The sequence below is a fragment of the Accipiter gentilis genome, chromosome 6, assembly GCF_929443795.1.
Source record: "Accipiter gentilis chromosome 6, bAccGen1.1, whole genome shotgun sequence".
Taxonomy (NCBI): Eukaryota; Metazoa; Chordata; class Aves; order Accipitriformes; family Accipitridae; genus Astur; species Astur gentilis.
In genome coordinates this window covers 5,765,056-5,786,322 of record NC_064885.1, presented here as the reverse complement: position 1 = coordinate 5,786,322, position 21,267 = coordinate 5,765,056, and the positions used below count along the sequence as shown (strand labels likewise).

The window sequence follows — 21,267 nt, the reverse complement described above, 5'->3', positions numbered from 1 at the left end:
TAAAGACACAATCTTATTTACATTAAAAAAACATTCTTGTTAAAATATCTTTACAACACCTAAGCAAAAAAATATGTATTTTAAGAATAAAGCAGAAACTCCTAAAGCAGTATCCATTTTTGGAACCCTTATTTAGCACCTGAGGAAAGACTGTATGGAAAGCAGACAGTTGTTTTTTTTTTGTTGGGTTTTTTTCGGTTTTTTTTTAAGAAAACTGTAAGTTGTGTTTTTGCTAAACGTTCATATGTTTGCAGTACACAAGTTTCATACCACAGAAAGAAATGAACTATTTTTTTTTCTTCTTCTTTTTAAAGATACTCTACTCATCAATAAGGCTGTAGAAAAGGGATACTGCTATCTTACAAAATGGCTTTAGAGCTCTGGACACATTATATGAAGCTTTCCGATTAACAGTCAAGATAAATACAGCTCAGCATCCCCTGGTGAAAGCACAGGTATGATTTTTGCTCCTGTCCCCAGACAGAGAACAGCCCGACACCCCCAGCAGCGTGCCTCCGAGGGTCTCGTGCCCCAAACACAAGGCCACTGCGGAGCTCTCTTGTACCTCCCCAGACGTCCACTGCTTCGGTGTCGTGCTGCTGAGCGATGCCACTTTTGAGGATCTCGAGCAGGATACAAGGAAGCCAGCCTTACCCTGTGGTGTAACACATATTGTGCAAATGTCTAAAGCTCTGTAATCTCTGGAAGGCAGCGCGTCCGGCAGTGCAGACCAAGATCTTCTGCTCCTTCGCGCCAGCCCAGGTTCCTGCTTCTCAACTGCTTGCGCTAGGGCCTTTTCGCATGGAAAAAAATGCTCTTGCGATGGCCAAAGCTAGCGTTACTCTGGCTTCTTCGGCTACTCCACCATGCTAGCGCTCCTCCAGCCCCAGCCCTCCTCCTGCCTTACGCACCGGTGTGAAAATGTGTAGCAGCTTTAAATTAGGTGTAGCCTTGTTCTCTCCCCTCCTGACCTCGACCATCTCCCTTGTAAACAGCCTCTGTAAGGAAAACAAATCACTACGGACGTACGTACAGAAAAACCTTCTAGGGACGAGACTCCTGAAAGCTTCAGACACCATAGCAGTTTACTGAAAACGCCGAATCAAGAGCAAAAACTGAACGCGCAGGAAAACTACCAGCAGTTCCGAAACACGTCTGTGAATGCCATCACTCCCAGATGTCCCTGAGGTCACCCACCGGCCATTTCTGGAAAGGATTCTATCATACTATGGTAACACTGTCTTGAAGGTGAAAAGCACTAATTACACATGCAACTGAGAGGACCACTTCCATCTCTTCCCCCCCCCCCCAAGCAGGAAGCGATTTTCCTTTCGATTTAGCTAGCTGGTTCACCCCCGTCACCCGCTCCCAGCCGCCAAATAGCTGGCATACTCGCAATCTAATGAGATTTGGGGTTTTTTTCCCACATTTCAAAGAAGTTCACAGCAGCTATGAAAGGCAAACAGCGGGATTTACAGTTCAGAAAGGGCAACGGTTTGAAGTGGGTTAGCGACAGAATCCACGCCCTGGAGCTACCCACGTTGTCAAAGAGACGAGAGATTTCTAACAACGAAAACGGGTTTCATGGATGACCAAGGTGGGTTTAAACCAAAACCAAACTCCAACCAAACCTTGAAAGCCATCGCATTGCCAAACCACCAGACAGGTGGAATGAGAGGGAGCGGAAAGGCTGAAGGTCCCCAAACCACTCTCACCAGAGACGGGAGCACGGAGCAGCTTTTAAATCATCTCTTGGAACGGACGAACACTCCCTGATCCACCAAAGAGAAAGCAGATCCCGTGCTGGATCTGGCCGGCGGTACGCACTCCAGCCTCCGTTACGCGAGGTCCTGGACAAGAGACACCCGACAGGACCTGCCGGCAGAGGAGCGGTGGGGAAAGACCAGAGGAGAAAGGAGACAGCCCCTGCTTGTGCAGGAATCCTTACTCCAACAGACAGCCTCGGCAAGGGAACCGGAGGAAAGGGACTCGTCGGACCCACGACGGGAAGAGAAATGGGAGAGAAGCCTTAACCTGAATTAGTATCTTCAGAGCTAATAAAAAAATAGGTCATGATCTCACCCTTAGTGCCACCTTCTGATACTACACATATTTAAGGGGTTTTGTTTTAAAACTTACTTTACTCAGTGTAATGAAAACAATGGCACAAATAAATACACGCTCGCTCTCCTTACACAAGTAAGATGCCCCCCACCCCACCCCCCCGCACGCACAGACACCCTTGGGTGCAGACCCGGGAGAGAAGGCGGCTGCACCCCTTCCCGGGCTGTATTTGGTTTATGCTACAGTACTAATACTCTGAGTCAAACAAAAACAAAACAAAACATGAGACTTATCAGTAACACCTTAGCATTATTTAAATGTGCTAAATTAGTCACAGCTCAATTTCAGGTTTTTTTCCTTTTTTTTTTCTTTTTTTTTTTTATAAGTTTACACAAAAAATAATCAGAAAACAGATTAAATCTTAATTTTTAATAAGTGCTCAGTAAAGAATTGTGTGAGGACTTCGGGAGGACTGCAAACAGCGACAGGGCGAGTTACACGACAGCATGAGGAAGTTTCTTCCACGGTCCTGCCTGGCTCTAGGCAATAGTCTATCCCAGAAATACCGCCTGCACCAGTGAGCTGGAACTACAGGAGCTCAGAGAGAGAATTTCCTAACCGCTCAGCGCTGAGCACACGCCGTGGAGCTCATGGAGACAGACAGACAGACATTTGAAGACAGGATGGTCAGAAATACAGCAGAGAAGCTGCAGAGGGTGTTTCTGGATGGGTCCTGCCGGCAAGGGACCATGCGCAGCGAGGCAAAGCAGCAGGGATGAACATCGGGGAAAAAAACCAACCCAACCCATCACTTGAACCGTGTTTCTTTCAGCACTTCTTTCGCTATTTAGAAGATAGACTGGACTAGGCCAAGATGAGCATCCTCAAATATTCAGCAAGACTCGGATCTCTCTAAACGCGCAGGGTCAGATTCAGCATGGGTTATTGCTGTTCCGCTTCTGCATCGTGCCAGCCCCAAGAGTGGATCTGGGGGCGGGGGTACCAGGACAGCGCAGACCCCAGGTAAGCAAAACAGGGTTTGTTTTTGTCTTTTTTTTTTTTTCTTTTTTTTTTCTCTTTTTTTTTTTTTTTTTTTTTTTTAATGGAACCCAGCCCTTAAGGCGACAAGTGACTACACAAGGCAAATAAATACACAGCAGAGCCTTAAAGCCAGTAAAACAAACTGGAAACTTTGCTATTAGCCTTCAACTTTTTGAAAATAATTAAAAAAAAAAAAAAACACAAAAAAAACCCATTTCTTCCACCTTAATTTTCCCAGTCCCACCATCCAGTTTGTTCAACACTTTAAAGCTCAGGAACACCCCAGCTCTTCCACAGCAGAGCTGGAGGCGATTCCGACTTTTGGCAAGCAGTTGGGAGACTCAACAGAATTAAAAATAGGAACGTCAGAGGACTAGATGTCGGACACATCTGTAAACATGTTATACATCTGAAAGTTACACACACCTGTAAAGCTGGTACAGTTTATAGGTGAAACAGAACTATTTGCGACTGGCCAACCACACATTTCTGAACCTGGACTGATACAACACATGATTACTATATAGTATTACACTACGGTATTATACTATATAGTATTTTATACATAAAATGGAGTAGGCAATCCATAGTCAAACTTTTAAAACTAAGCGTGGCAGAAAGCTAGTAATCTTACAAAAGGTACAGAATTAAGTTTCATTGTCCCACCATGAACCTAAGCGTCTCATTCAGGAACAATCTTATTAAAAGAATAAAAACAATTAAAAAACGCATGCTACATACTCCTAGTTAACAAAAACAAAACAAAACAAAAAAAACAAAACAAAAGAAAAGAAAAAAGTGGATAAATCTAAGCACAAGGGGTAGGCAAAAGTTTTGGGCTTATCCGCTTCCTGTAATGCCCCATAGGATCCAGTCAAATTTTAGGAAACTCCAGCTGCTGCTGACCTTGATACCCAGACATACATGAGCCAATATTTGGCCACAAACACCCACGATGAGCATTGGGTACGTATGGAACTTGGGTAGGTCAGAAAACCCATTTTTGCTTCACTCATTGCTCGCTCTTGCACTGGACCCTGTGAACTTTCCACCTTTTAAAAAACCCAGAAAAACTACCCAACCCCAAGATGATTTGGACATGCTAAACAAGCTGCAATGGGACAGAGCGGGTTACACAGCTGGAGCCTGCAGTCTGCTCAGCCTTCTCTACCACTGCTAGGAAGCTTTCCTTTCCTTGGGATTTTTTTTTTTTATTTTTAAATTTTTATTTTCATTCCTAAGCCCTCCATTTTTGTAATAAAATATATTTTTATTAAGAGATAATTAGAAGCAGAGCCCGGAAATACACAGACTGCATTAAAATATAAAAGAGCATTTCCAATGGGCAGGTGCGGGAAGCCCAGCCATTGGCATTCTATGGACAAATTGAAAAGGATTCAAATTCCCATTTTTTCTTTTTTTTTTTTTTCCTTTTCTTTTTTCCTTTTTTTTTTCTTTTGAAAAAAATTTTTTTTTAAGAGAAAAAAATAATTCAAGAAGGGTGAAAGTTAGCAGAACTCAATTCCTCTTCAGTTTTCCAATGAAAATGGGAAAAAAATCCGGCACATTTAGTGTTAGGAGACAGACAGAGCAAATATGAAGCACCTACAGTTGAAAGCAGAAGATACTCTTTTTTTTTTTTTCTTTTTTTTTTTTTGCTCCCAGTAATACAATGGCATTAAACTGTGGGAACAGTGTTTTTTTTGTTGTTTTTTTTTCTTTTTCTCCATATTAAATGCCTAAACAGATTGCTTATTTTTGCATGTTGTCTTTTAAAATGAAATAACTCTTCAGTTGCAATAGTCCAACATGTAACCGGAGCCAGGTCAACTGTGTGACTTCACCATGCATCCTAGAACTGCAGTATTACCATCTTTCCCCCAGAAGAATGATGCTTTAAGACAACATCCCCAGCATAGGATTGCTGCTTTACTCCTGGCAAAACATGCGGATTATAATTCTCTGGAAAAAAAAAAAGAAACTCTGCAAACTTCAAGGCGTTTCTCCAGAATTCAGTGGAAAACAGAACAGAAAAAAAACCCCCAAAAAACAAATAGGGAAGGTGGAAGGGAAAGGGGAGATGGAAGGATGGTGAATCATCCTGATTTCCCTGTGATTAGTGTGTCACTACAGTCACAGAACAAGAAACAGAAACCTTGTCAAGTGGAAATGCCTCTCCAGTGGGTTGCTGTTGCCCATGTAGACGACAGCAGGAACTTTAGAACCGGGCTTGTAAATTGAGTCTGTATTCGTTAATCACTTGCATTCACTCTTTAAACAAAAACAAAACAAAAAAACGAAAAAAAATCTATTCAGTACCGGAGATTAAATAATCACGTGTGTAGTCTCGTTGAAATAAATTTTCAGATTCCTTAAGAAGTCTAATTACTTTCAGTTGCCATTTTTAAATAACTATATATATATTTGTATATATTATCCTGTGATTCTAGTTATGGTTCCTCTGCTGCACTGAAGATTTAGAAGGAGCATAAAAGCCTTTTGTCCCCCACGAACAGCACAAATGCTGCAGAAAGGTTATAACAGGCAGTCTCGTCTTGCTACCTTCATTGATCCGGGCGATCCATGGCTTCATCGTAAGTGATTATCCTTTTGGGATCTGGAAAGAAAGCAAAATCCTAAGTTTTCGACAAGCTGCTTTCAGGACCTGTGGCTGAAGACAGTCGCAAGAGATCTATCTGCAAGGTACTCAGCCGCTAACGAACTTTTTCCTTAGGACCCCCAGCGACACCACCTCCTGCAAATGGCCTCAGGAGCCCTGGCTGACTCTAGCGGAGCAGTCCCTGCTCCCCACGTTACACCCCGGGGCAGCAGCACACGAGTCTCCACGTACCCGCTCTCCCCACAAGCTAACACGGAACATCTTCACAGGTGAAGTGTGGGGATGCACCAGAATTTACAACTTAATTCTTGGGTGTGACACCCAACACCAGAAATGGAAAGCAATTTTGTATACACGTAGGGGAAAGACTCATTAAATCTAGTTTGACGCTGGTTTTATTGCTCTCTTAGAGACTCTGCTTCTCTCTGAACACCCCGCCATTACAGTAAAGCTTACTGTCCTGACTTCTAGCGATCCAAAACACAGATAAACCCAGACTACAAACAGTAGGCACTGAAGAACTAAACCCAGGCATCCCTGGACACCGAGACAATCCACTCTCATCACCCATCCCAACAGACAGACCAGGACAGAGCAATTTGGTTTATTTATTCTTTCCAATATCCTTACCTTGCTTCTGCAAATTCCAAACCGATTCCATTTCTGTGGAGGAAAAATGAGAAGACCATTATTATTATTATTATGCAGATTGATGCTGCCATTAGAGACAACTCCAAACATGCTTTAATTTTCCAAGCATGGCAGGACATCGCTGCCGTTGTGCTGAGGCTTTCAGACAAAGCCAATCCCATCCAGCCCAGCAGCGCAGCCCCAACCCAGCCCACAGGGCTGCATGAATTTGACATGAATTATCCAGCAATGAAAGGCAGTGAGATGGCTGTAACATGGTCTTAAGGGTCAGATGGCCAAACCGAGCATCAGAAATGTCATCGCCATTCTCCACACCTACAAATCACAGTCTAACTCCAGGCTTTGCTACTCCGACTCCAACACTGCTTCACACATTACAGCCTCAACAAGTAGCCTGGAGAGATGATTTTTACGAGTTGACGCTTAGCGTGTGTGAAATCAGAACCGCTGGACAAAGCGAGTTTCTCATGGTTCACAGCATGCATCCATCTGCTGAAGCACACCATGCAAAGATTACTCTTCTAACATCACTGCAAAACTGCTGCCAACATATCATCTGAGAACAAGGTGTGATGCTCGAGACATCCGGCTGCCTGCTTGGCTTGCTTTCCCCAATTTACTTCTACAACACACTTGTGGGCTAAAGACAAACAAACCCTCCCCAACTCTCGCTGAAAGAGCACATGCTTTTGTTTACCTAAGAAATAACAGCAAAGTTAAATGCTCTTTTTATTCACATTAAGAAACAGAATGCTCTTCCCTTTAAGATATCCCCCAAATTAAGTCACATCTTTAGAGACCTATTTAAAATAACTACCATTTAGCCACTATCAAGTTGGAATTTTGTGAGCTAGAATAAAGACACTAACTGTACTCTGTGCCCAAGTTTAAGAGACAAAATTATAGAAAAGGAACATTTAGTAGGAACACAACCTGCAAGAACAACCTTTCAAGTCTCCCTTCTGCCAGAAAGGAGGGTGACTAGACCTCGGCAGGGGCTAGGAACAGAGAATGGCAATGGATTAAGCCGCACGGTATGTGCAGTAAAGCACAAAACAAGGCAATAAGTAAACTAACAGGCATGGGAAAGGAAGAAGAAAAAAACCCTACAAAACTCATGGCCTCAGCATGATGTGTGCCAAGTGTCACCTCGATCAATCGCTTGCATGTTCGCATCCCTTCTCCAACCCTTCATCTGTCCTTTGTCTGCTACAGTCTCAAGCTCCCTGGGGCAGGAAATTGCATGCAAATAAATATTGCCAGCCCTCTCTGCACAATTAAGTCTTTTGTAAGGAAGGCCCTGACAAAATTTTACGAGGTCTGTTATTTTTGCGTCACAATAATAACAGCAATACTTGGCACTTTCATCGGGGGAACCCTAAGTGCTTTGGGAATAGTAACCAGATTCTAACACCCCCAGGGATATAAGCAACCTAGCAAGGGACTACCTCCCTCATCTGCCAGATGCAGATTCCCCAGAAGTAAAACGAACCAGCTACTAAAATTACCTCCAGCAGAGCTAGTTTTCCATTCAGTTAAGTTAGATGCATCATTTCCCAACAGCTGAAGAACACCACCTATTTTAACAGCTTTCCTCAAAGGCAGGGGACAGAAAACTACTCTGAAGCTGTTGGTTCCTTCACATTAGAGCAATGTTTGAGCATCAAATACAAGGCAGGGGCTAAAGCGCTGCCCGCTACTCTATCTCCACGCAAAAGATCATGCTTTCTTTTGCACTTCCATTTGATCCTAACTTCACTGGACACCACAAGAATCTGAACTGCTTGTATTAAGATGTGCCTGGCAATAAGACAGACAGTGAGATAGTATCAAAAACACACCAAAAAATTTAAGTTGTCAAAATTCTGTTTTAGAAAAACTAACAAACCAACACCCAAACTTCCCAACCTTTTCAGACTTCAATCTTCCTTCTCCTTCAGAAAGAGGGGTAGGAGAGAAGGTGGTGTTAAGTGTCCTGTAAATCCCAAACACCTGGACACGTTGGCTGGCAGATGCGCAGCCTGACAAAGCTACAAAAATAAAGACCATCAGTAAACTGGATACGATATCTGTTGTTACTGAATATCGTCTGCCATCAGAAGAGCAAGAGCAAGGTCCTCCCCTCTACCTGGCCAGCAGCACATGGATATGGGATAGCACAGGTTAAGCGCATTTACCAACTGAAACAACTTCACAGAGGAAAACAAAAAATAAGTCTTGGGCTAACTGCAACACAAAACTAGGAAAAGAAAGGTTTGCCTTCAATCTTAAGATGGAATTTTGCGATTTATTCTGCTTTACTGGGTAATATTATTAGAGTGAGTTTACCTCCCAGTTCTGGATCAGTTAAGGGCTGCGGTCACCTATGACCATCACAAGGTGCTGTGACAAGCGCCATGACCACTGTAACAGTGGTTGGACAGACCTCAGTTACCAACCTGGTGGACAGGCAGCTCAGCAGAGCCACTGCTGCGTTAACGCCTGGCTCCAGCTAACTGGAGCAGTAAGCACAGGGATGCAGGCTGGAAGAAAAGGCAGCCCCCACGAGCTGGTCATGTAAGAGGCCCCAAGGCTGCTTTCAGCCCTCCTTCCTTGGGCTCAAGGAACTCTTTTCCTGAGCCCGTTTCCCCTAGATAAAGCATCCAGGGCGAGCTCAAGCAAGGATTTTTACAATTGCTCACCCCTGCATGGGAAAAGGGGTATCTTCACCATTAGTCTGAGTCCACCTCTCTCAGATACTGACCCAAAACACAGTACTGCCTTTTTCCAAAGCAGAAGGTGGTCAAGACCTGACAACAGACAGGAGCCACCATTCCCAAAACAGGATACGTGGCCAGGGAAATGGCATGCTTCCTTCTCAGCGGACTCCAACCCAGCTGGAGAAAATGCCATCAAAAAACCCTTGCACAACCCGGAGTCAAAGCCAGCCCTGCTCCGAGCCAGGGGCAGAACTAGGTCACCTCCCATGCCCCTTCCAACCTCAGGTTTTCCAGAATTTTTTACAATTAGCCAGCCTCTCCACAGCCCTCTGGCTCACCGTTTGCTGAGGAACTGCCTGGGGCAAACAGCCCCAGCCGCATCCACCTAACGAGCTCTAGGGAGAGAAACCATTTTTTTCTGGGGACTGTCATCGAAACAAAGGGTCAGTGGAGGAAGGCTTTGATGTCAGGAACACTGGTGAATTGTGCTGAGATTCCTCATAGGTCAATAAACTTTATAGCAGGACTGGTACATAACCTTGGAGGGGAAAAAAAAGTCTTTCTGTGATAACTTGTTAGGACAGGCACTTTTACACACATTTTCCTTGCTAGAGAGGCTGCCCCTGCAAGCAGAAGTGTCTGCACAATGCCACAGTCCTAGTTCTTTGTTCTAATAAATCTAACACATAAACTGACAATTGTCCCTAAAATGAAGTGCTAAAAAAAAAAAAAAAAAAGGTAACAAAGAGGGACCATCCTCATCTGATTTTTCTGCTTCTAACTGCAGGACACAACGATTAAGTTAGGGAATTGCCCCAGAAACAAAGCAAAGACTAAAAATTCAATGCTGTGGAAACCTACCGCTGTACCAAATATGCTGTACTCATCCTGACAACTGGAAAGAGAATTAAATCAGCTTTTGCCTCACAAGACCATAAGCAACAGACTGAGATCTAACCCCTTCCCACCACGGGGGATGGGAAACCAAGGCTTTTTTTTTTTTCCTCTCCTAATGTAAAGGATGAAAATTGCTGAATTTACAGCTCTGCTATTTCTTCTGACCCAGTTCACCATTCCAGCGAATGCCACTCCTGGCTGGCCCACGCTGCCTTGCTCTATTTTCCATGCTGCTCTTCTGCTTCTTCACGCAAGCGGAGATACTGGCGCAACCGAGATGCTGAGAAGGAACAAAGCAGCAGCACAGGCAGAAACTTAGGGGCAAGACAGAAGAAGAAAACACTGCAGTTTCCTCTCCTCCACCTATGTGGTCTTTGCTACTGTGCAGCCGAACTGGAGACCTCGATTATTTGTTTTTTAGCTAAGGACAAGCAAACTACTGAGCTTCCCACCACAAAGCTTGCCATATAGAGCCCAGTGTAAGTGACAGAAAACCTGGCCTGGAAGACTGCAACTGCCCAAACACGATGGAATTATTCCGATATGAAATGTTTCATCCAGCTGTCTTTAAAAGGAGGACTAAAGCAGTAAGAAGATACTGATTTCCACCGAAGTAGAGCCAAGATACACCCAGCCTCCTCTTTTGAAGGACCAAAAAAAATCTGTGAGGACCAGTCTTACCTCAAAAAAATGAGGATTTTGGCAATGCCACACTGAAGCAGAGGTTCAGTTTTAAGTGATAGGGACAGATGTCTCTAAGTGAGATTGTCGCCTCTTCCTGGTCCTTCCAGCCTCCCATACTAAGCTACGGCCCCTGCCTCCAACCACATAAAGAGTAGGCCCACCAGTGCTCGACTACATCAGATCTACCTTGCTAATCAGGTATGTCACCTGCGAGTATTTCAAGGCACTGTCACAAACACCGAGTGGCACGCGCTGTCAATGAAAGCAGCCACGTTGAAGGATCGTGTTTTACAGTCAAGCAGATCAGATGATCCAAGAGAGTCTTTCTACCCTTTAAAAAAAAAAAAAAAAAAAAAAAAAGCAAGGCACAGAGCAAACCAGCACAAAGAGTATCGAAGGGAGGAACAAGAGGGTGCATCATCAGCCTTGCCAGCACATTCCCAGTACCCTGACTTCTGGGGAAATAGCAATCTGGGCACATGCAAACGAGCACAGCTTCCTCCACCAAGACCTCACTCTGCTCTGCAGCCACCCAGCCTTACACCCCAGCACAGCCTTGCCAGCACGCAGGGTGCTGTGGTGGTTTAAAGAGGATTACTGTACCAGAGCCAGCACACCCTGCGCGTTACCTCCTCCATCCATGCTTTCCCAGGAAAGCTGTGAAGCAATTACAACCTATAACACCCTTTGCAGTCACTGGACAAACCACGCACTGGAAAGCCTGGTTTGCTGGAACAAAGCTACTGAGTAAGCTGGAGGCTTTCCCACAGCCTATTTACAGTCCAAGTTGAGGATCCAAATAACCTGATCACGGCTACAGAAAACAGTGCAAAAAAGGGTGCAAGCTTGTGACAGACAGGTCGAAGCACTGCAACCACTCATGCTAGAGCCCATTCCTCACTGCAATACCCAAAGCTTCATCCTCGCACCACAGGTAGCTTGCACTGAACTACAGGGGGAGCTCAAGGTAGGGAACGCACCAGGACCCCACCAGTGCTCCATGCTCACCCCTGTCCTTGCCCCACAATTGTTTCTCTTTGTGTCCATAACCCCAGAGGCAGGGCAGATTCGAAGATCAAACTATCGAGACTTTGCTCAAAAACAAACAGATCAATCTGAAGAGGGAGGAGTTCACCCTCCTCTCGAAATCAAAACCAAACAATCTGAGGATCCAACTGCCCGGGACACCCTAATACCAGCCCAGGCAAACCCAAACGCTCTCCCGAGCGGGGAGGAGGGGAAGGCAGCTTGTGAAAAATAAGCAAGTGAAATTGTTCCTTTCCTATTGCAGAGGAACTGGTCGGCTAGGAGTAGGACCTCAGGAGAACAGCCCAAGATAAACGGAGAGAATGGTGTGGGAATTAACCCTCGCACTGCTGTCCTGCAAAAACACCCTGGCAGCTCCATTTTCTAGATGTTTTGCAGCACACTGTGCCACGGGAGCTCACCCGTGGGGCTCTGGCTGCAGGCTCACAGCTATGGGGAGAGGACAGCGTTTTCCACCTGCATGGGGCCGAGGAAGGCACCATTCCTCCCAATACCCCTCAACCCAACTCACCCCAACAGACTCGAACACGCACAGAAATGCAACACCCAACGTCATCACAGAAGTCTGTACTAAGACCTGGACTGATCTCCTGCTCTGTAAACCAGCAATAGCATCTGAAGACTAAGTGGGAGAAAGACAAGCTCAAGCTGTGGAGCACCTCTACCACTGCAACACCCATTAGAAACATCCATTATCTTTTACCTCTAACTAACAGTTAGTTGGCACAGATAGAGCTTGAAAAATAAATCGGCACAGAGGAGCAGTGGGGCAGGAACCTGTTTCCCCAGGGCATCACAAGGGAGCTTGCTCTGGATGCTCAAAGCAAGACCATTCACATGCAGAAGTATGGAAAGAGCAGAAATCAGTATTTTAAGGAGTGCTTTAGGTGTCCATTCTTGCCATTGAATGGAATTAACTCCTGTGTTTAGAAGAACTAAACGCAGCCAGACTTTGAAGTTAACACCTCCTTAAGAGGACATGGGAAGGGAGTGTTCTTTATTTTCCTGTTGTTACTATTGTTTTACTGGGGTCTGTCTTTCACACAGCTAGTGAGAAAAGGGAGAGCTGATGAGTCTTGCTGAGGCTGCACAGAGCTGCTTTTCTACAAGAAAGTTCAGGCTGACAAAAACAAAAAGAGACAAACTTATGCGTTGGGAAAATCTGCAAACTTAAGAAAAGGATTGCCTAGGACTTCCCTTTTACACCACGCTATACTTTCCAGTACCCCCATTTTCTGATGGGAAACTGGGATTTAGCCTGCAGGCAGACACAAGAAATGAGAATGGAAAGCTTGCTTTAATACTGGAATAAACTGAGCAGAGGGTAGAGGACCCAGATAAAATCAACAGATGAACACTGTTCTCAAGAATACTAGAGCTTAAAATGTTAACATCATGAGAGTAAGATGACCTGGAGAAAATATTTGGAGTTATTATTTTTAAATGACTGGGCTTGCTATTACTAAAGGAAGGCATCTATGCTAGACAGAGAGTTTGTGAACAGGTAATTTAAGAACTTTGCAGTAGGTCAAAACACAGCAAATTTGCCAATACCAACCCCTCTGCAGAGGGGAGCAACACATTGTCCATGTATGTATGTGGAACAGTAAACAAAAAATGGATGATCACATTTTTCCCTTCAGGGTAGGGGGATGCAGGGAGAGGGAAGCAGGGGCAAATAAAAAAGGAACTGCCCGTGTTCATCAAGGGTAGGTAAGTAACACCGTGCCAAAAGGGAACACTCAACCACTCGTGTTAATGCCGAGCTGGGACCAAAAGCCAAGAACTGCCCCAAGACCTCAGAGCTTCTGGGGCTGAGGATAAAGCAGAAAGCAAGCCATCCCACAGGCTTCCCTCTCTTCATTCCCAGTTTAAAGCGTCTCTATTGGGTTTGAATCATTTCAGTCTCAAAAAAACAGGAAAAAAGGAGCTGGACTACAAAGGACTCCATGAAAGCAATAAAATCATTTGAAAGATTTGGCCTACAAAGACAAGGAGAGAATTCAATCTGCAGCTTATATAAGAATTGATAAGCAAAGATTTGTCTTGCCATTGCCATAATACTCAAGAAGGGCAGGGGAAAAGCGTGTGTGCGTGTGCGTGATTCGCTTAAAAAAATAAATTAGATCACACCATGAAACGCCGTAGGAATAATTTTTTTTCCTCCTTCAAAGCCATGATTTCATGGCCTGATCTGCCTGGGGAGAAGCCGCAACACTTTGGTGGTAGACGTGCGAGTACAGACTATGAAGCCTTTTCAGTGACAGCATATCACCTGGTAAAGCTGGAACAGAGCAGGTGAACCTACACATTTAACTCCTTCCATTGCCAAGAAGCTTAGGAGGACCTGCTCGTTCCACACGAATTAAAATGTAAAACACACTAGCTAAGTATCATCCCTATCAACATCACTTACGCTTGCCCACAGGAATAGGGCAACAAATACCTCTTAACGTTAATTAAACAACCATTTGAATAGCTTTGCAAATCCTTATTGCCATTAGAGCTATGCAAGCAAAAAGCTCATTTTTAAAACAATCAAAATTGCTGTAAGGAATATATCATGTTAGCATATTGCACTTGAAAAAATAAAATTTAAAAAAAGAAAAAGAAAAAAAGAGAGAATGCCCTAAGGCAGCAAGTTAAGCCATTACCTTTAGTGTGATACATAATAGCAGCCCTCAGGTCAAAAGAACCCCAGCTATCTTTCCTTTCTAGGCCTCTCTGGTACCTCTGTTCTTTGGCGGAGGCTAGCAAATTGTTCGTAGGAGAGGCCAGAGGATTCTCTATTTCATAGTCTTTTGAAAGAAACACTAAAGCACCTTGGCTACCGGTGTCTGCCTTTTGTAGGTCACCTGTGTGATGCGACTCCAAAGCTAAGACACCACCCTCAACAGCAGTCCCAGGCTTAAGAATAGCACTAAGAATTTGAGGGCTAGTCCGTTTATCCAGCTCATAAGCCTTAGGAAACACAGGTTGTTCAGTTCCTGAGGGAATGATTTCAGCACACTGTGAAACCAAAGTGGCAGGATATTCCCCTTGAAATGTCACTTCCATTAACTGATTATCCGCAGATTTCCCCACAACAGTTTCGGGTCCAGCGCTGGGCTCGTTTATGAAAGACAAGCCCCACTGATTCTGGAAGATATCTCCCAGGTTCTGCTGACTCGTCTGCGACGGGAAATCGACTTGCGCTGTACCCAGAAGCACAGTTTGCATATTTGAAGGGTAGATAAAAAGGCTAGATTTCTTTTGTTCGAGAGCTGTTGAAGTTGTACTCATGTCCTGGGGTACTGACTCAGAGGAGGTTGATGGTACAGTACTAGCAGCAGTTGAGAGCAGTGGCTGGGTCCCTGGAGAATACACACTTCCATCAGTCCCTGCTAGAATTGGCCCATTTGAGAAGCTAGCAGAAGTCACAGATTTCATAGCGGACATGGGGACTTGGGACAGTCGACTTGATGTTTGGGCCTGAGCTTCCCCGGCAGATGACGAAGATGACGACGACGACGTGGATGGGGTTTGAGCTGCTTTGTTGAGGTTTTCTTTAACTTTGCTTGCATAACTTATTTTGGGAACAATTTTAGCACTGCTATTGTCCACTGGAAAAACTGGGGGTGGTTTAAATAAGGTCCATGAGTCCTCTTTAGATGTAGCTGACGAGGCATGTTTCCCTTTGGGCCGGTCATCAAACTTCTTGCTGCTAATCCCAGGTTTGGCATCAGAGTTTTTTCGCTGTACATCCCCAAGCCCAGGCTTTCCCCGGCCTGCTCCACCAGCCCCAGCCTCATATTTCCAAACAGGCTTAGTATTTTCAATTCGGTTCCCCTTTTGTTCACTATAATCAGGCTTGAAACTCTCAAGTTCCTGTTTTAAGGTTGGTGCACTGACCTCCTGTTGCATTATTTTGTCCTGTACTAGATTCAAGTTCTCACAACCCTTGGCACTGTTGCGCCTGCCTTTCCGTTTTTTAGGTGTAGTATATCCACTCTCAGAGCCGCTACCATCGTTATCGGCCCCTTTGCCTACGTAGCCGTTTGTGATGTAGCTAGAATTATTGGTTACCACACCATTTGGAATAGACACTCCTTCTGGCTTGTCTGAGGACTGGCTTTCTCTAAGTTTATTTTCATAGGACTTCTCATTCTTTTTGTCCATGCTATTTTTCTGAATGAAGTTCTTGGTTTTGATTCCAGCCTTCCCCAAAGCACTGGCCTTCACAGTCTGCTTTGGGGTCACGCTGGTGTCTACGAGCTGCTGGCTGCCATTGGGTACCCTGGATCCTGGGGTGGTGGTTTCATCAGAGCACAGGCCCTTTAATGACACTTCTCTTTCTCCTGCGTTACCATTTAGCTCTCCATAGCCTAGAAGAAAGCCAAAAGCAACAAAAGGCAAGAATTAGAATGTGAAATGTTAAACTTCTGATTGCAGAAAGCTGTAATCAGTCCCAAACATATCCAGTTTCCTCAAGCAGACATTTTAAAATAGGAAAACATCTAGTGTCTGACATACAAAGGCACATGCTTATTTGCTGGAAGCCACAGCAAGAAGGGTTAAGGAGAAAGTACCAGCTGCCACCGACTCTCACATACAACACTGTGATGTACAGATAACAAAACAAAGCAAAAGTACATGCAGATACTATGTAAGGAAAATATACTGTACTAAAGATCACTGGCAAGCTGGAGAACTATTTCATCAGCTATTATTTCCAGGTCACACAGAGGAAAGAAAATTAATTCCCAGGATGCTTCAAGACAGAGGGATCCGCTGCCTTTGTTACAAGATTTGTTGAAATTCAGAATCCATACTGTGAACGAGGGCCAACTCCTATCATCTCCTTCAGCTCCCAGGACTGCAACACCAACAGCCCTCCTTCCAACCCTCTTCCCAAACACCATCTCTAGTGAAGGGGGGGGGGGGGAAAAAAAAAAAGCCATTTTCCAAAAGGACATGCACTAGTCCAGTTGGAAGTTGCATTTCCTCACTTCATTTCAAAATAGTAACTAACACCTCCCTACATGGGCTCTTCAGCTTTGGAAAGGTGATAAAACTGGGAAGAAATGCATTCCTGCAAGCACCCTTCCACCACCACTGGCAAGTGGCCTCCTGCCCACTGAGAAACTTCTCCCAGAGTTTCTGGGAGACCCAGCACTAGCTCGAGACCTGAGCAGTACAGCACTTGCCGAGGGCTCCAACTCATCAAACCCTGAGGTTATGCTGCACACTCAGCTTTCCTTTTTATTTCTCAAGTTCATTTCTAGGCCTTACGGTTCTGAAGTGAAGCAAGACTGCAATTTAAGTGCAATTCCACTGAAGCTGGAAGCCCAGGACGGTCCAGACCAAACCACCTCATCTTCCTCAACATTTTGTTTGTTTGTTTGTTTTTTTTTAAATCTCTGGCCAGAGACCCATTGCTTTTGAGGACCCTGCCTACAATGCCCCAAGAGAAGCCTCGAAGGCCCACTGAGAGATGGGAAGAGCATGCTGTACCCAGCTCAACAAATACACTCCAGCTGTGGAGCGAGCAGAGGGACTCCCTCCTACTGGACCCGCTCCTCCGGGAAGAACGCTAGCCTCACTCCTCCTCTGACTCATGCGTCCTCCTTCCCGAGGGTGGAAAGCCTTACATCTCCTGCAAACAACTGACCCACCTAAGGCTTCGTCTGCAGCCACGGTGGCACAAAGTCAGCACAGTGCACGGAGTCCCCCAAGAACGAGAGCGGGCAAAACTCCAGCTTGAAAAAGAATGTTTTTGTTGTTACCGATATTGTTGAAATTAACTGCTATACTAAAAATCACTGTTACGCTCACATCCTGGAGCCTCAGATGTCTGGCAGATGTAACTGCTCAAGTTCTGCGCAAGTCGGGAAACACAAGAATCCTTGTAGGAATCTTTACAGAAATTCCACAACTGAGTTTGCCGAAAGGGATCAAAAAGGATTTTACTACACGCAAGTATTTGTAACCACCACAACTTCCACTATAACTTTCAAATAGGCTATTAAGAATATTAACCATGAGTACTTCATCCCAGAGAAAACTGATAGGATGGGATTCTCGGCTGAGTCAAGGCCTAAAAATTAAGTATTTCAGAATGACATGCAGAGGAAGCCTTCTCAAGAGCAACGTGTTATAGCTGACCTTGTATGACTCAAGACTCCTGACACCACTTGTTAATGAAACAAAACAATAAGAGCGGTCATAAGACCATCGCAGATGAGGAGAGAAAGAACAAAATGAAGAACAAAATCCGTTTCAGTAAGTCAGTGTGTCAGCAGTTTCTAGTTCCAATTTTCAAGTATTCACAACTCAGCTGCCTGAGTTTTCTCCAAATCAACATTTGGCACAGCTGGCCATGGCCTGGACACAGAGGTGCAGCAACCAAAATTTAGGGGAGGAAGGGGAAGAAAAAAAAAAAAGAAAAAAAAAAAGGGGGGGGGGATGTGGAAGTGAACAGGTGAAGAGTATTTGGTAACCTCGCAAATCATTTCATAGCTGGAAAGGGAGGGGTGTCAGAATAAGGGCATATTAAAACCCCGGGCACCCTGCAACCAGTGAAATGACTACTCAACTTATTTTTGCTCAGTAACTTATTTTAGCGTATGCCTGATCAGGTCCAGAGGCTGTCCACGGGGGCACTACCAACCCTACTCCTGATGCAAGCCAGGCCCCTTCCCATCTCCCGCCTGATTATGTAAATGAAAATTCCAAGGGAAAAAAAAAATAAAAAAATAAAAATAAACGTACGCGGCATTCTGGCTGCTCTTGTAATCACGCACTTGCTTTGAACCCACACAAGCCCCCAAATGGGATATTTTTTTTATTTTTTTTAATTTTTTTTTAAGACACAGCAGCCGGGCAGCCCCCCCGCTCCACGCCGGGAGCGAGATGGGGGCTCCGATTCCTTCCCCCCCCCCCCCCCCCGGCCGCACCGTACCCAGGGCTGCCCGGCCACCGCCTCTGCGGCGCTGCCGCCCGGCCAGCGCGCCGGTACGCGGCCGGCCGAGCACAGCCCCTCTCCCGGCCGGCCCGCAGCGACCAGCCCCGGCCCCAGCCCCTGCGCCCCCCCGGCTACGGGCGGCGGCCGGGGGGGAGGAGGAGGCGGCGGCCGAAGGCCCCCCCCGGGCCTCAGCCAGGCCAGACCAGGCCGCGCCGCTCCCGCCGGTGGGGCCGGGCCCCTCCGCCTTATCTGACTCATTGATTTTTTTATAATTTCCCCCCCCCCCCCCCTCCCCGGGCCCCCCATCAATTTTTAACCAGCTCCTCCCCCCCACCCCCCCCCCTCCCCCGGCCCGGCTCGGCGCGGCCCGGGCGGGGGGCAGCGCCCCTCAGGGCGGCGGCGCGGCCCAGCCCCACGTGCCCGGCGGGCGGCGGCGGTTGCCGGCGGGCCCCGCGGCTCCCGCAGCCGCGCCGGCCCCAACATGGCGGACAGGAAGCGGCCCCAGCGCGGCGGAGAAGCTTCCAGCCGGGCCGGGGGAGGAGGAGGCGGAGGAGGAGGAGGAGGAGAAGGAGGGCCCCGCCGCCGCCCCGCGAAGGTCACAGGCCCCGGCCCGCCGCCGCCGCCCGCTCGCCCGCCCGCCCCGACCTGCTCTCCGCTTCGGCGCCTCCTGGTGCTGCGGGCCGCCGTGCTTGTGCTCGTGTCGGAGCGGCGGCTTGGGCTGGGCTCGGCCGTCGGGCGGCGGCAGGTAGGCGCTCTGCGGGTGGTGGTGGTGGTGGTGGCCGTAGTAGTAGTAATGGTGGTGATGGTGGTGGTGGGGCTGCTCCTCCATGGGGGGTGGCTGTGCGGGGCCGGGCCGGGCTGAGCGCTCGCTGCTGGGCCGTGCGGCTCCGGCGCTGGGACGCGGCTGGCGCGGGGGAGGCGGCGGCGGACTGGCAGCGCCCGCCCTGCAATCAGCGAGCCGCGCCGCCGCGACCGCCCCCCGCCCCGCCCCGGCCGCCCGGCGGAAAAGGAAGCGCCGGCCGCCCGGTGGAGAGGCGAGGCTGGTGCGGGGAAGTGGGGGGGGGGGGGGGTAAAGCTAGCCCGGTCCGGCCGTGGCGGGGCAGCCCGGGACCCGCCTGGCCGCCTCCTTCCCCGGGGGGGGCAGCGGCAGGTGAGGCCGCGCTGCCGGTTAGGACGGGGCCGCCTTGGGGCGGGTGGGCTTCCCCCTCCCCGTGCAAAGGCGGTCGAGGCGGAAAAAGGGGCCAGGCCGAAGCCGTCTCCTTCCCCTTCCCCCGCCGCTGAGTCAGGCCTGGCAGCCTGGCGAGCAGCCCCGCGCCTTCGCTTCTACAGAAAGGGGGGGTGTTTCGTAACCCGGCGCCGCAGCCTCGCCTCCTCGGGAGAGGAGCGGCCTGCGGCCCCGGCAGGGTTTCGCTGCGGGGTCACCGGGGAAGGAGGAGGGCGGCTCGGGATGCGGTACGACCTCGCTTGTACCGTAAGCGAGGCGATAAACCGCGCCCCGCTGCCGAGGCAGGGGTCACTGGAACGGCACCCGAGAGGGCTGACTGGAGGGGAGTCGGTCAGGGGGGCCGTCAAGCGGGAACACCGTAAACTGCCGGGTTTCCGGCCGCAGTCACGGAGAACTGGGGAGCAGCAGCCTCGGAAAGACGCCGAGGTTGAGCTGCAGAGGCTCCCGCAGGAGCCGGAGCCCCGCTCTGCTCCCGGGCTCCACCCGCAGACCGCCCGACAGCAGCGCAGCCCGGGACAGAGTCCGCTGCGCGCCCCGGCCCCGGCCCGGCCGCTCTCGGCCGAACGCGGTACGTCCGCAGCGCCAGCTCTGGGGAGGGAAAAGCAGGTTCCGACCAATACTCCCCGCCCGCTTCCGAGAGAAGCGCTGGAGACCTTGACCGGTGCTCAACGAAAAAAAATCACAGTCGGGTGGCTGGAATGCCTGAGAATGGATGGGGGAAACAACCTGAAACTTGGCAAAACTCGTAACAGATTTCATACCATTTCAAACCTCCGATAATCCCTGCTGCGGCATGGTCAGTGAGGTGTTTGGCAGCAAAATGAGCTGAATGCCTGCCTCGAGGCCTGAGCACGCTGCACCGCAGGAGGAAAAAAGGCCAGCAGGACTTTCCCCTCAGGTTGCCTCTCCCGGCCAACAGCTCCCCGTTCCCTCCTCAATACCAAGACAGAGCGCAAACAGACCCAAGGGTTCTCCACGGATAGCACGAGACAAAGGGGTTTGGTTTGAATGCAGAGCAGTGAGGAACCGAGGCAGGAGTTAATCAGGAGGGTAGGAAAAGGGCAGAGAGAGGGATGGGGAGACCCGAGATCGACACAGATAGGCTGGAGTCGGAGGCAGAGTCCTGCTCCGAGTTATTCATTGCTCTGGCGTGATTAATTGCCTCCAAATACAGTGTGGACCGCATCAAACAGGGAGGAAGAGTGACAGAAGAAAACATGATCATGTAATTAAAGACTGTTATAATATGCACAAAAAGAATAAACAGGCTGCGTAGACTATCTTAAAAATAGTTATTTCCTTGCTTCTCAGGGCATCCACTTGCAGCTTTAATGCCCTGCTATATTTTTTTTTAGCTTTTTAATAAAGTAAACAAAATTAATGAAGTCCAGAAAGC

At 47.7% G+C, this 21,267-nt stretch overlaps 1 protein-coding gene across 2 annotated transcripts; it reads right to left on the bottom strand.

Annotated features, from left to right (window-relative positions):
- Positions 1–1,304: 1,304 nt before the first annotated feature.
- NUFIP2 (nuclear FMR1 interacting protein 2) lies at positions 1,305–19,607 on the bottom strand. Of its 2 annotated transcripts, XM_049802316.1 has the most exons (5): positions 19,292–19,607; positions 14,358–16,067; positions 6,356–6,388; positions 5,668–5,722; positions 1,305–5,376 (listed from the first exon to the last, which is right to left on the bottom strand). In XM_049802316.1, exons 1-4 carry the CDS (start codon positions 19,473–19,475, stop codon positions 5,670–5,672), a joined length of 1,980 nt encoding a protein of 659 aa, XP_049658273.1. In that variant the 5' UTR covers positions 19,476–19,607; the 3' UTR covers positions 1,305–5,376; positions 5,668–5,669. The 2 variants fall into 2 exon arrangements, with proteins under 2 accessions (XP_049658273.1, XP_049658271.1); XM_049802314.1 differs by having other exon boundaries at positions 1,305–5,722; positions 19,292–19,606.
- Positions 19,608–21,267: the final 1,660 nt, after the last annotated feature.

What these genes read in the sequence shown, in the direction of transcription:
- NUFIP2 (XM_049802316.1), bottom strand. Translation starts at nt 19,475, where the DNA reads ATGGAGGAGCAGCCCCACCACCACCATCACCACCATTACTACTACTAC. An exon ending in GGCGCCGAAGCGGAGAGCAG is followed by an intron (nt 16,068 to 19,291) that starts GTCGGGGCGGGC and finishes GCTTTCTTCTAG; the next exon opens with GCTATGGAGAGCTAAATGGT. An exon ending in TATTATGTATCACACTAAAG is followed by an intron (nt 6,389 to 14,357) that starts GTAATGGCTTAA and finishes TTTCCTCCACAG; the next exon opens with AAATGGAATCGGTTTGGAAT.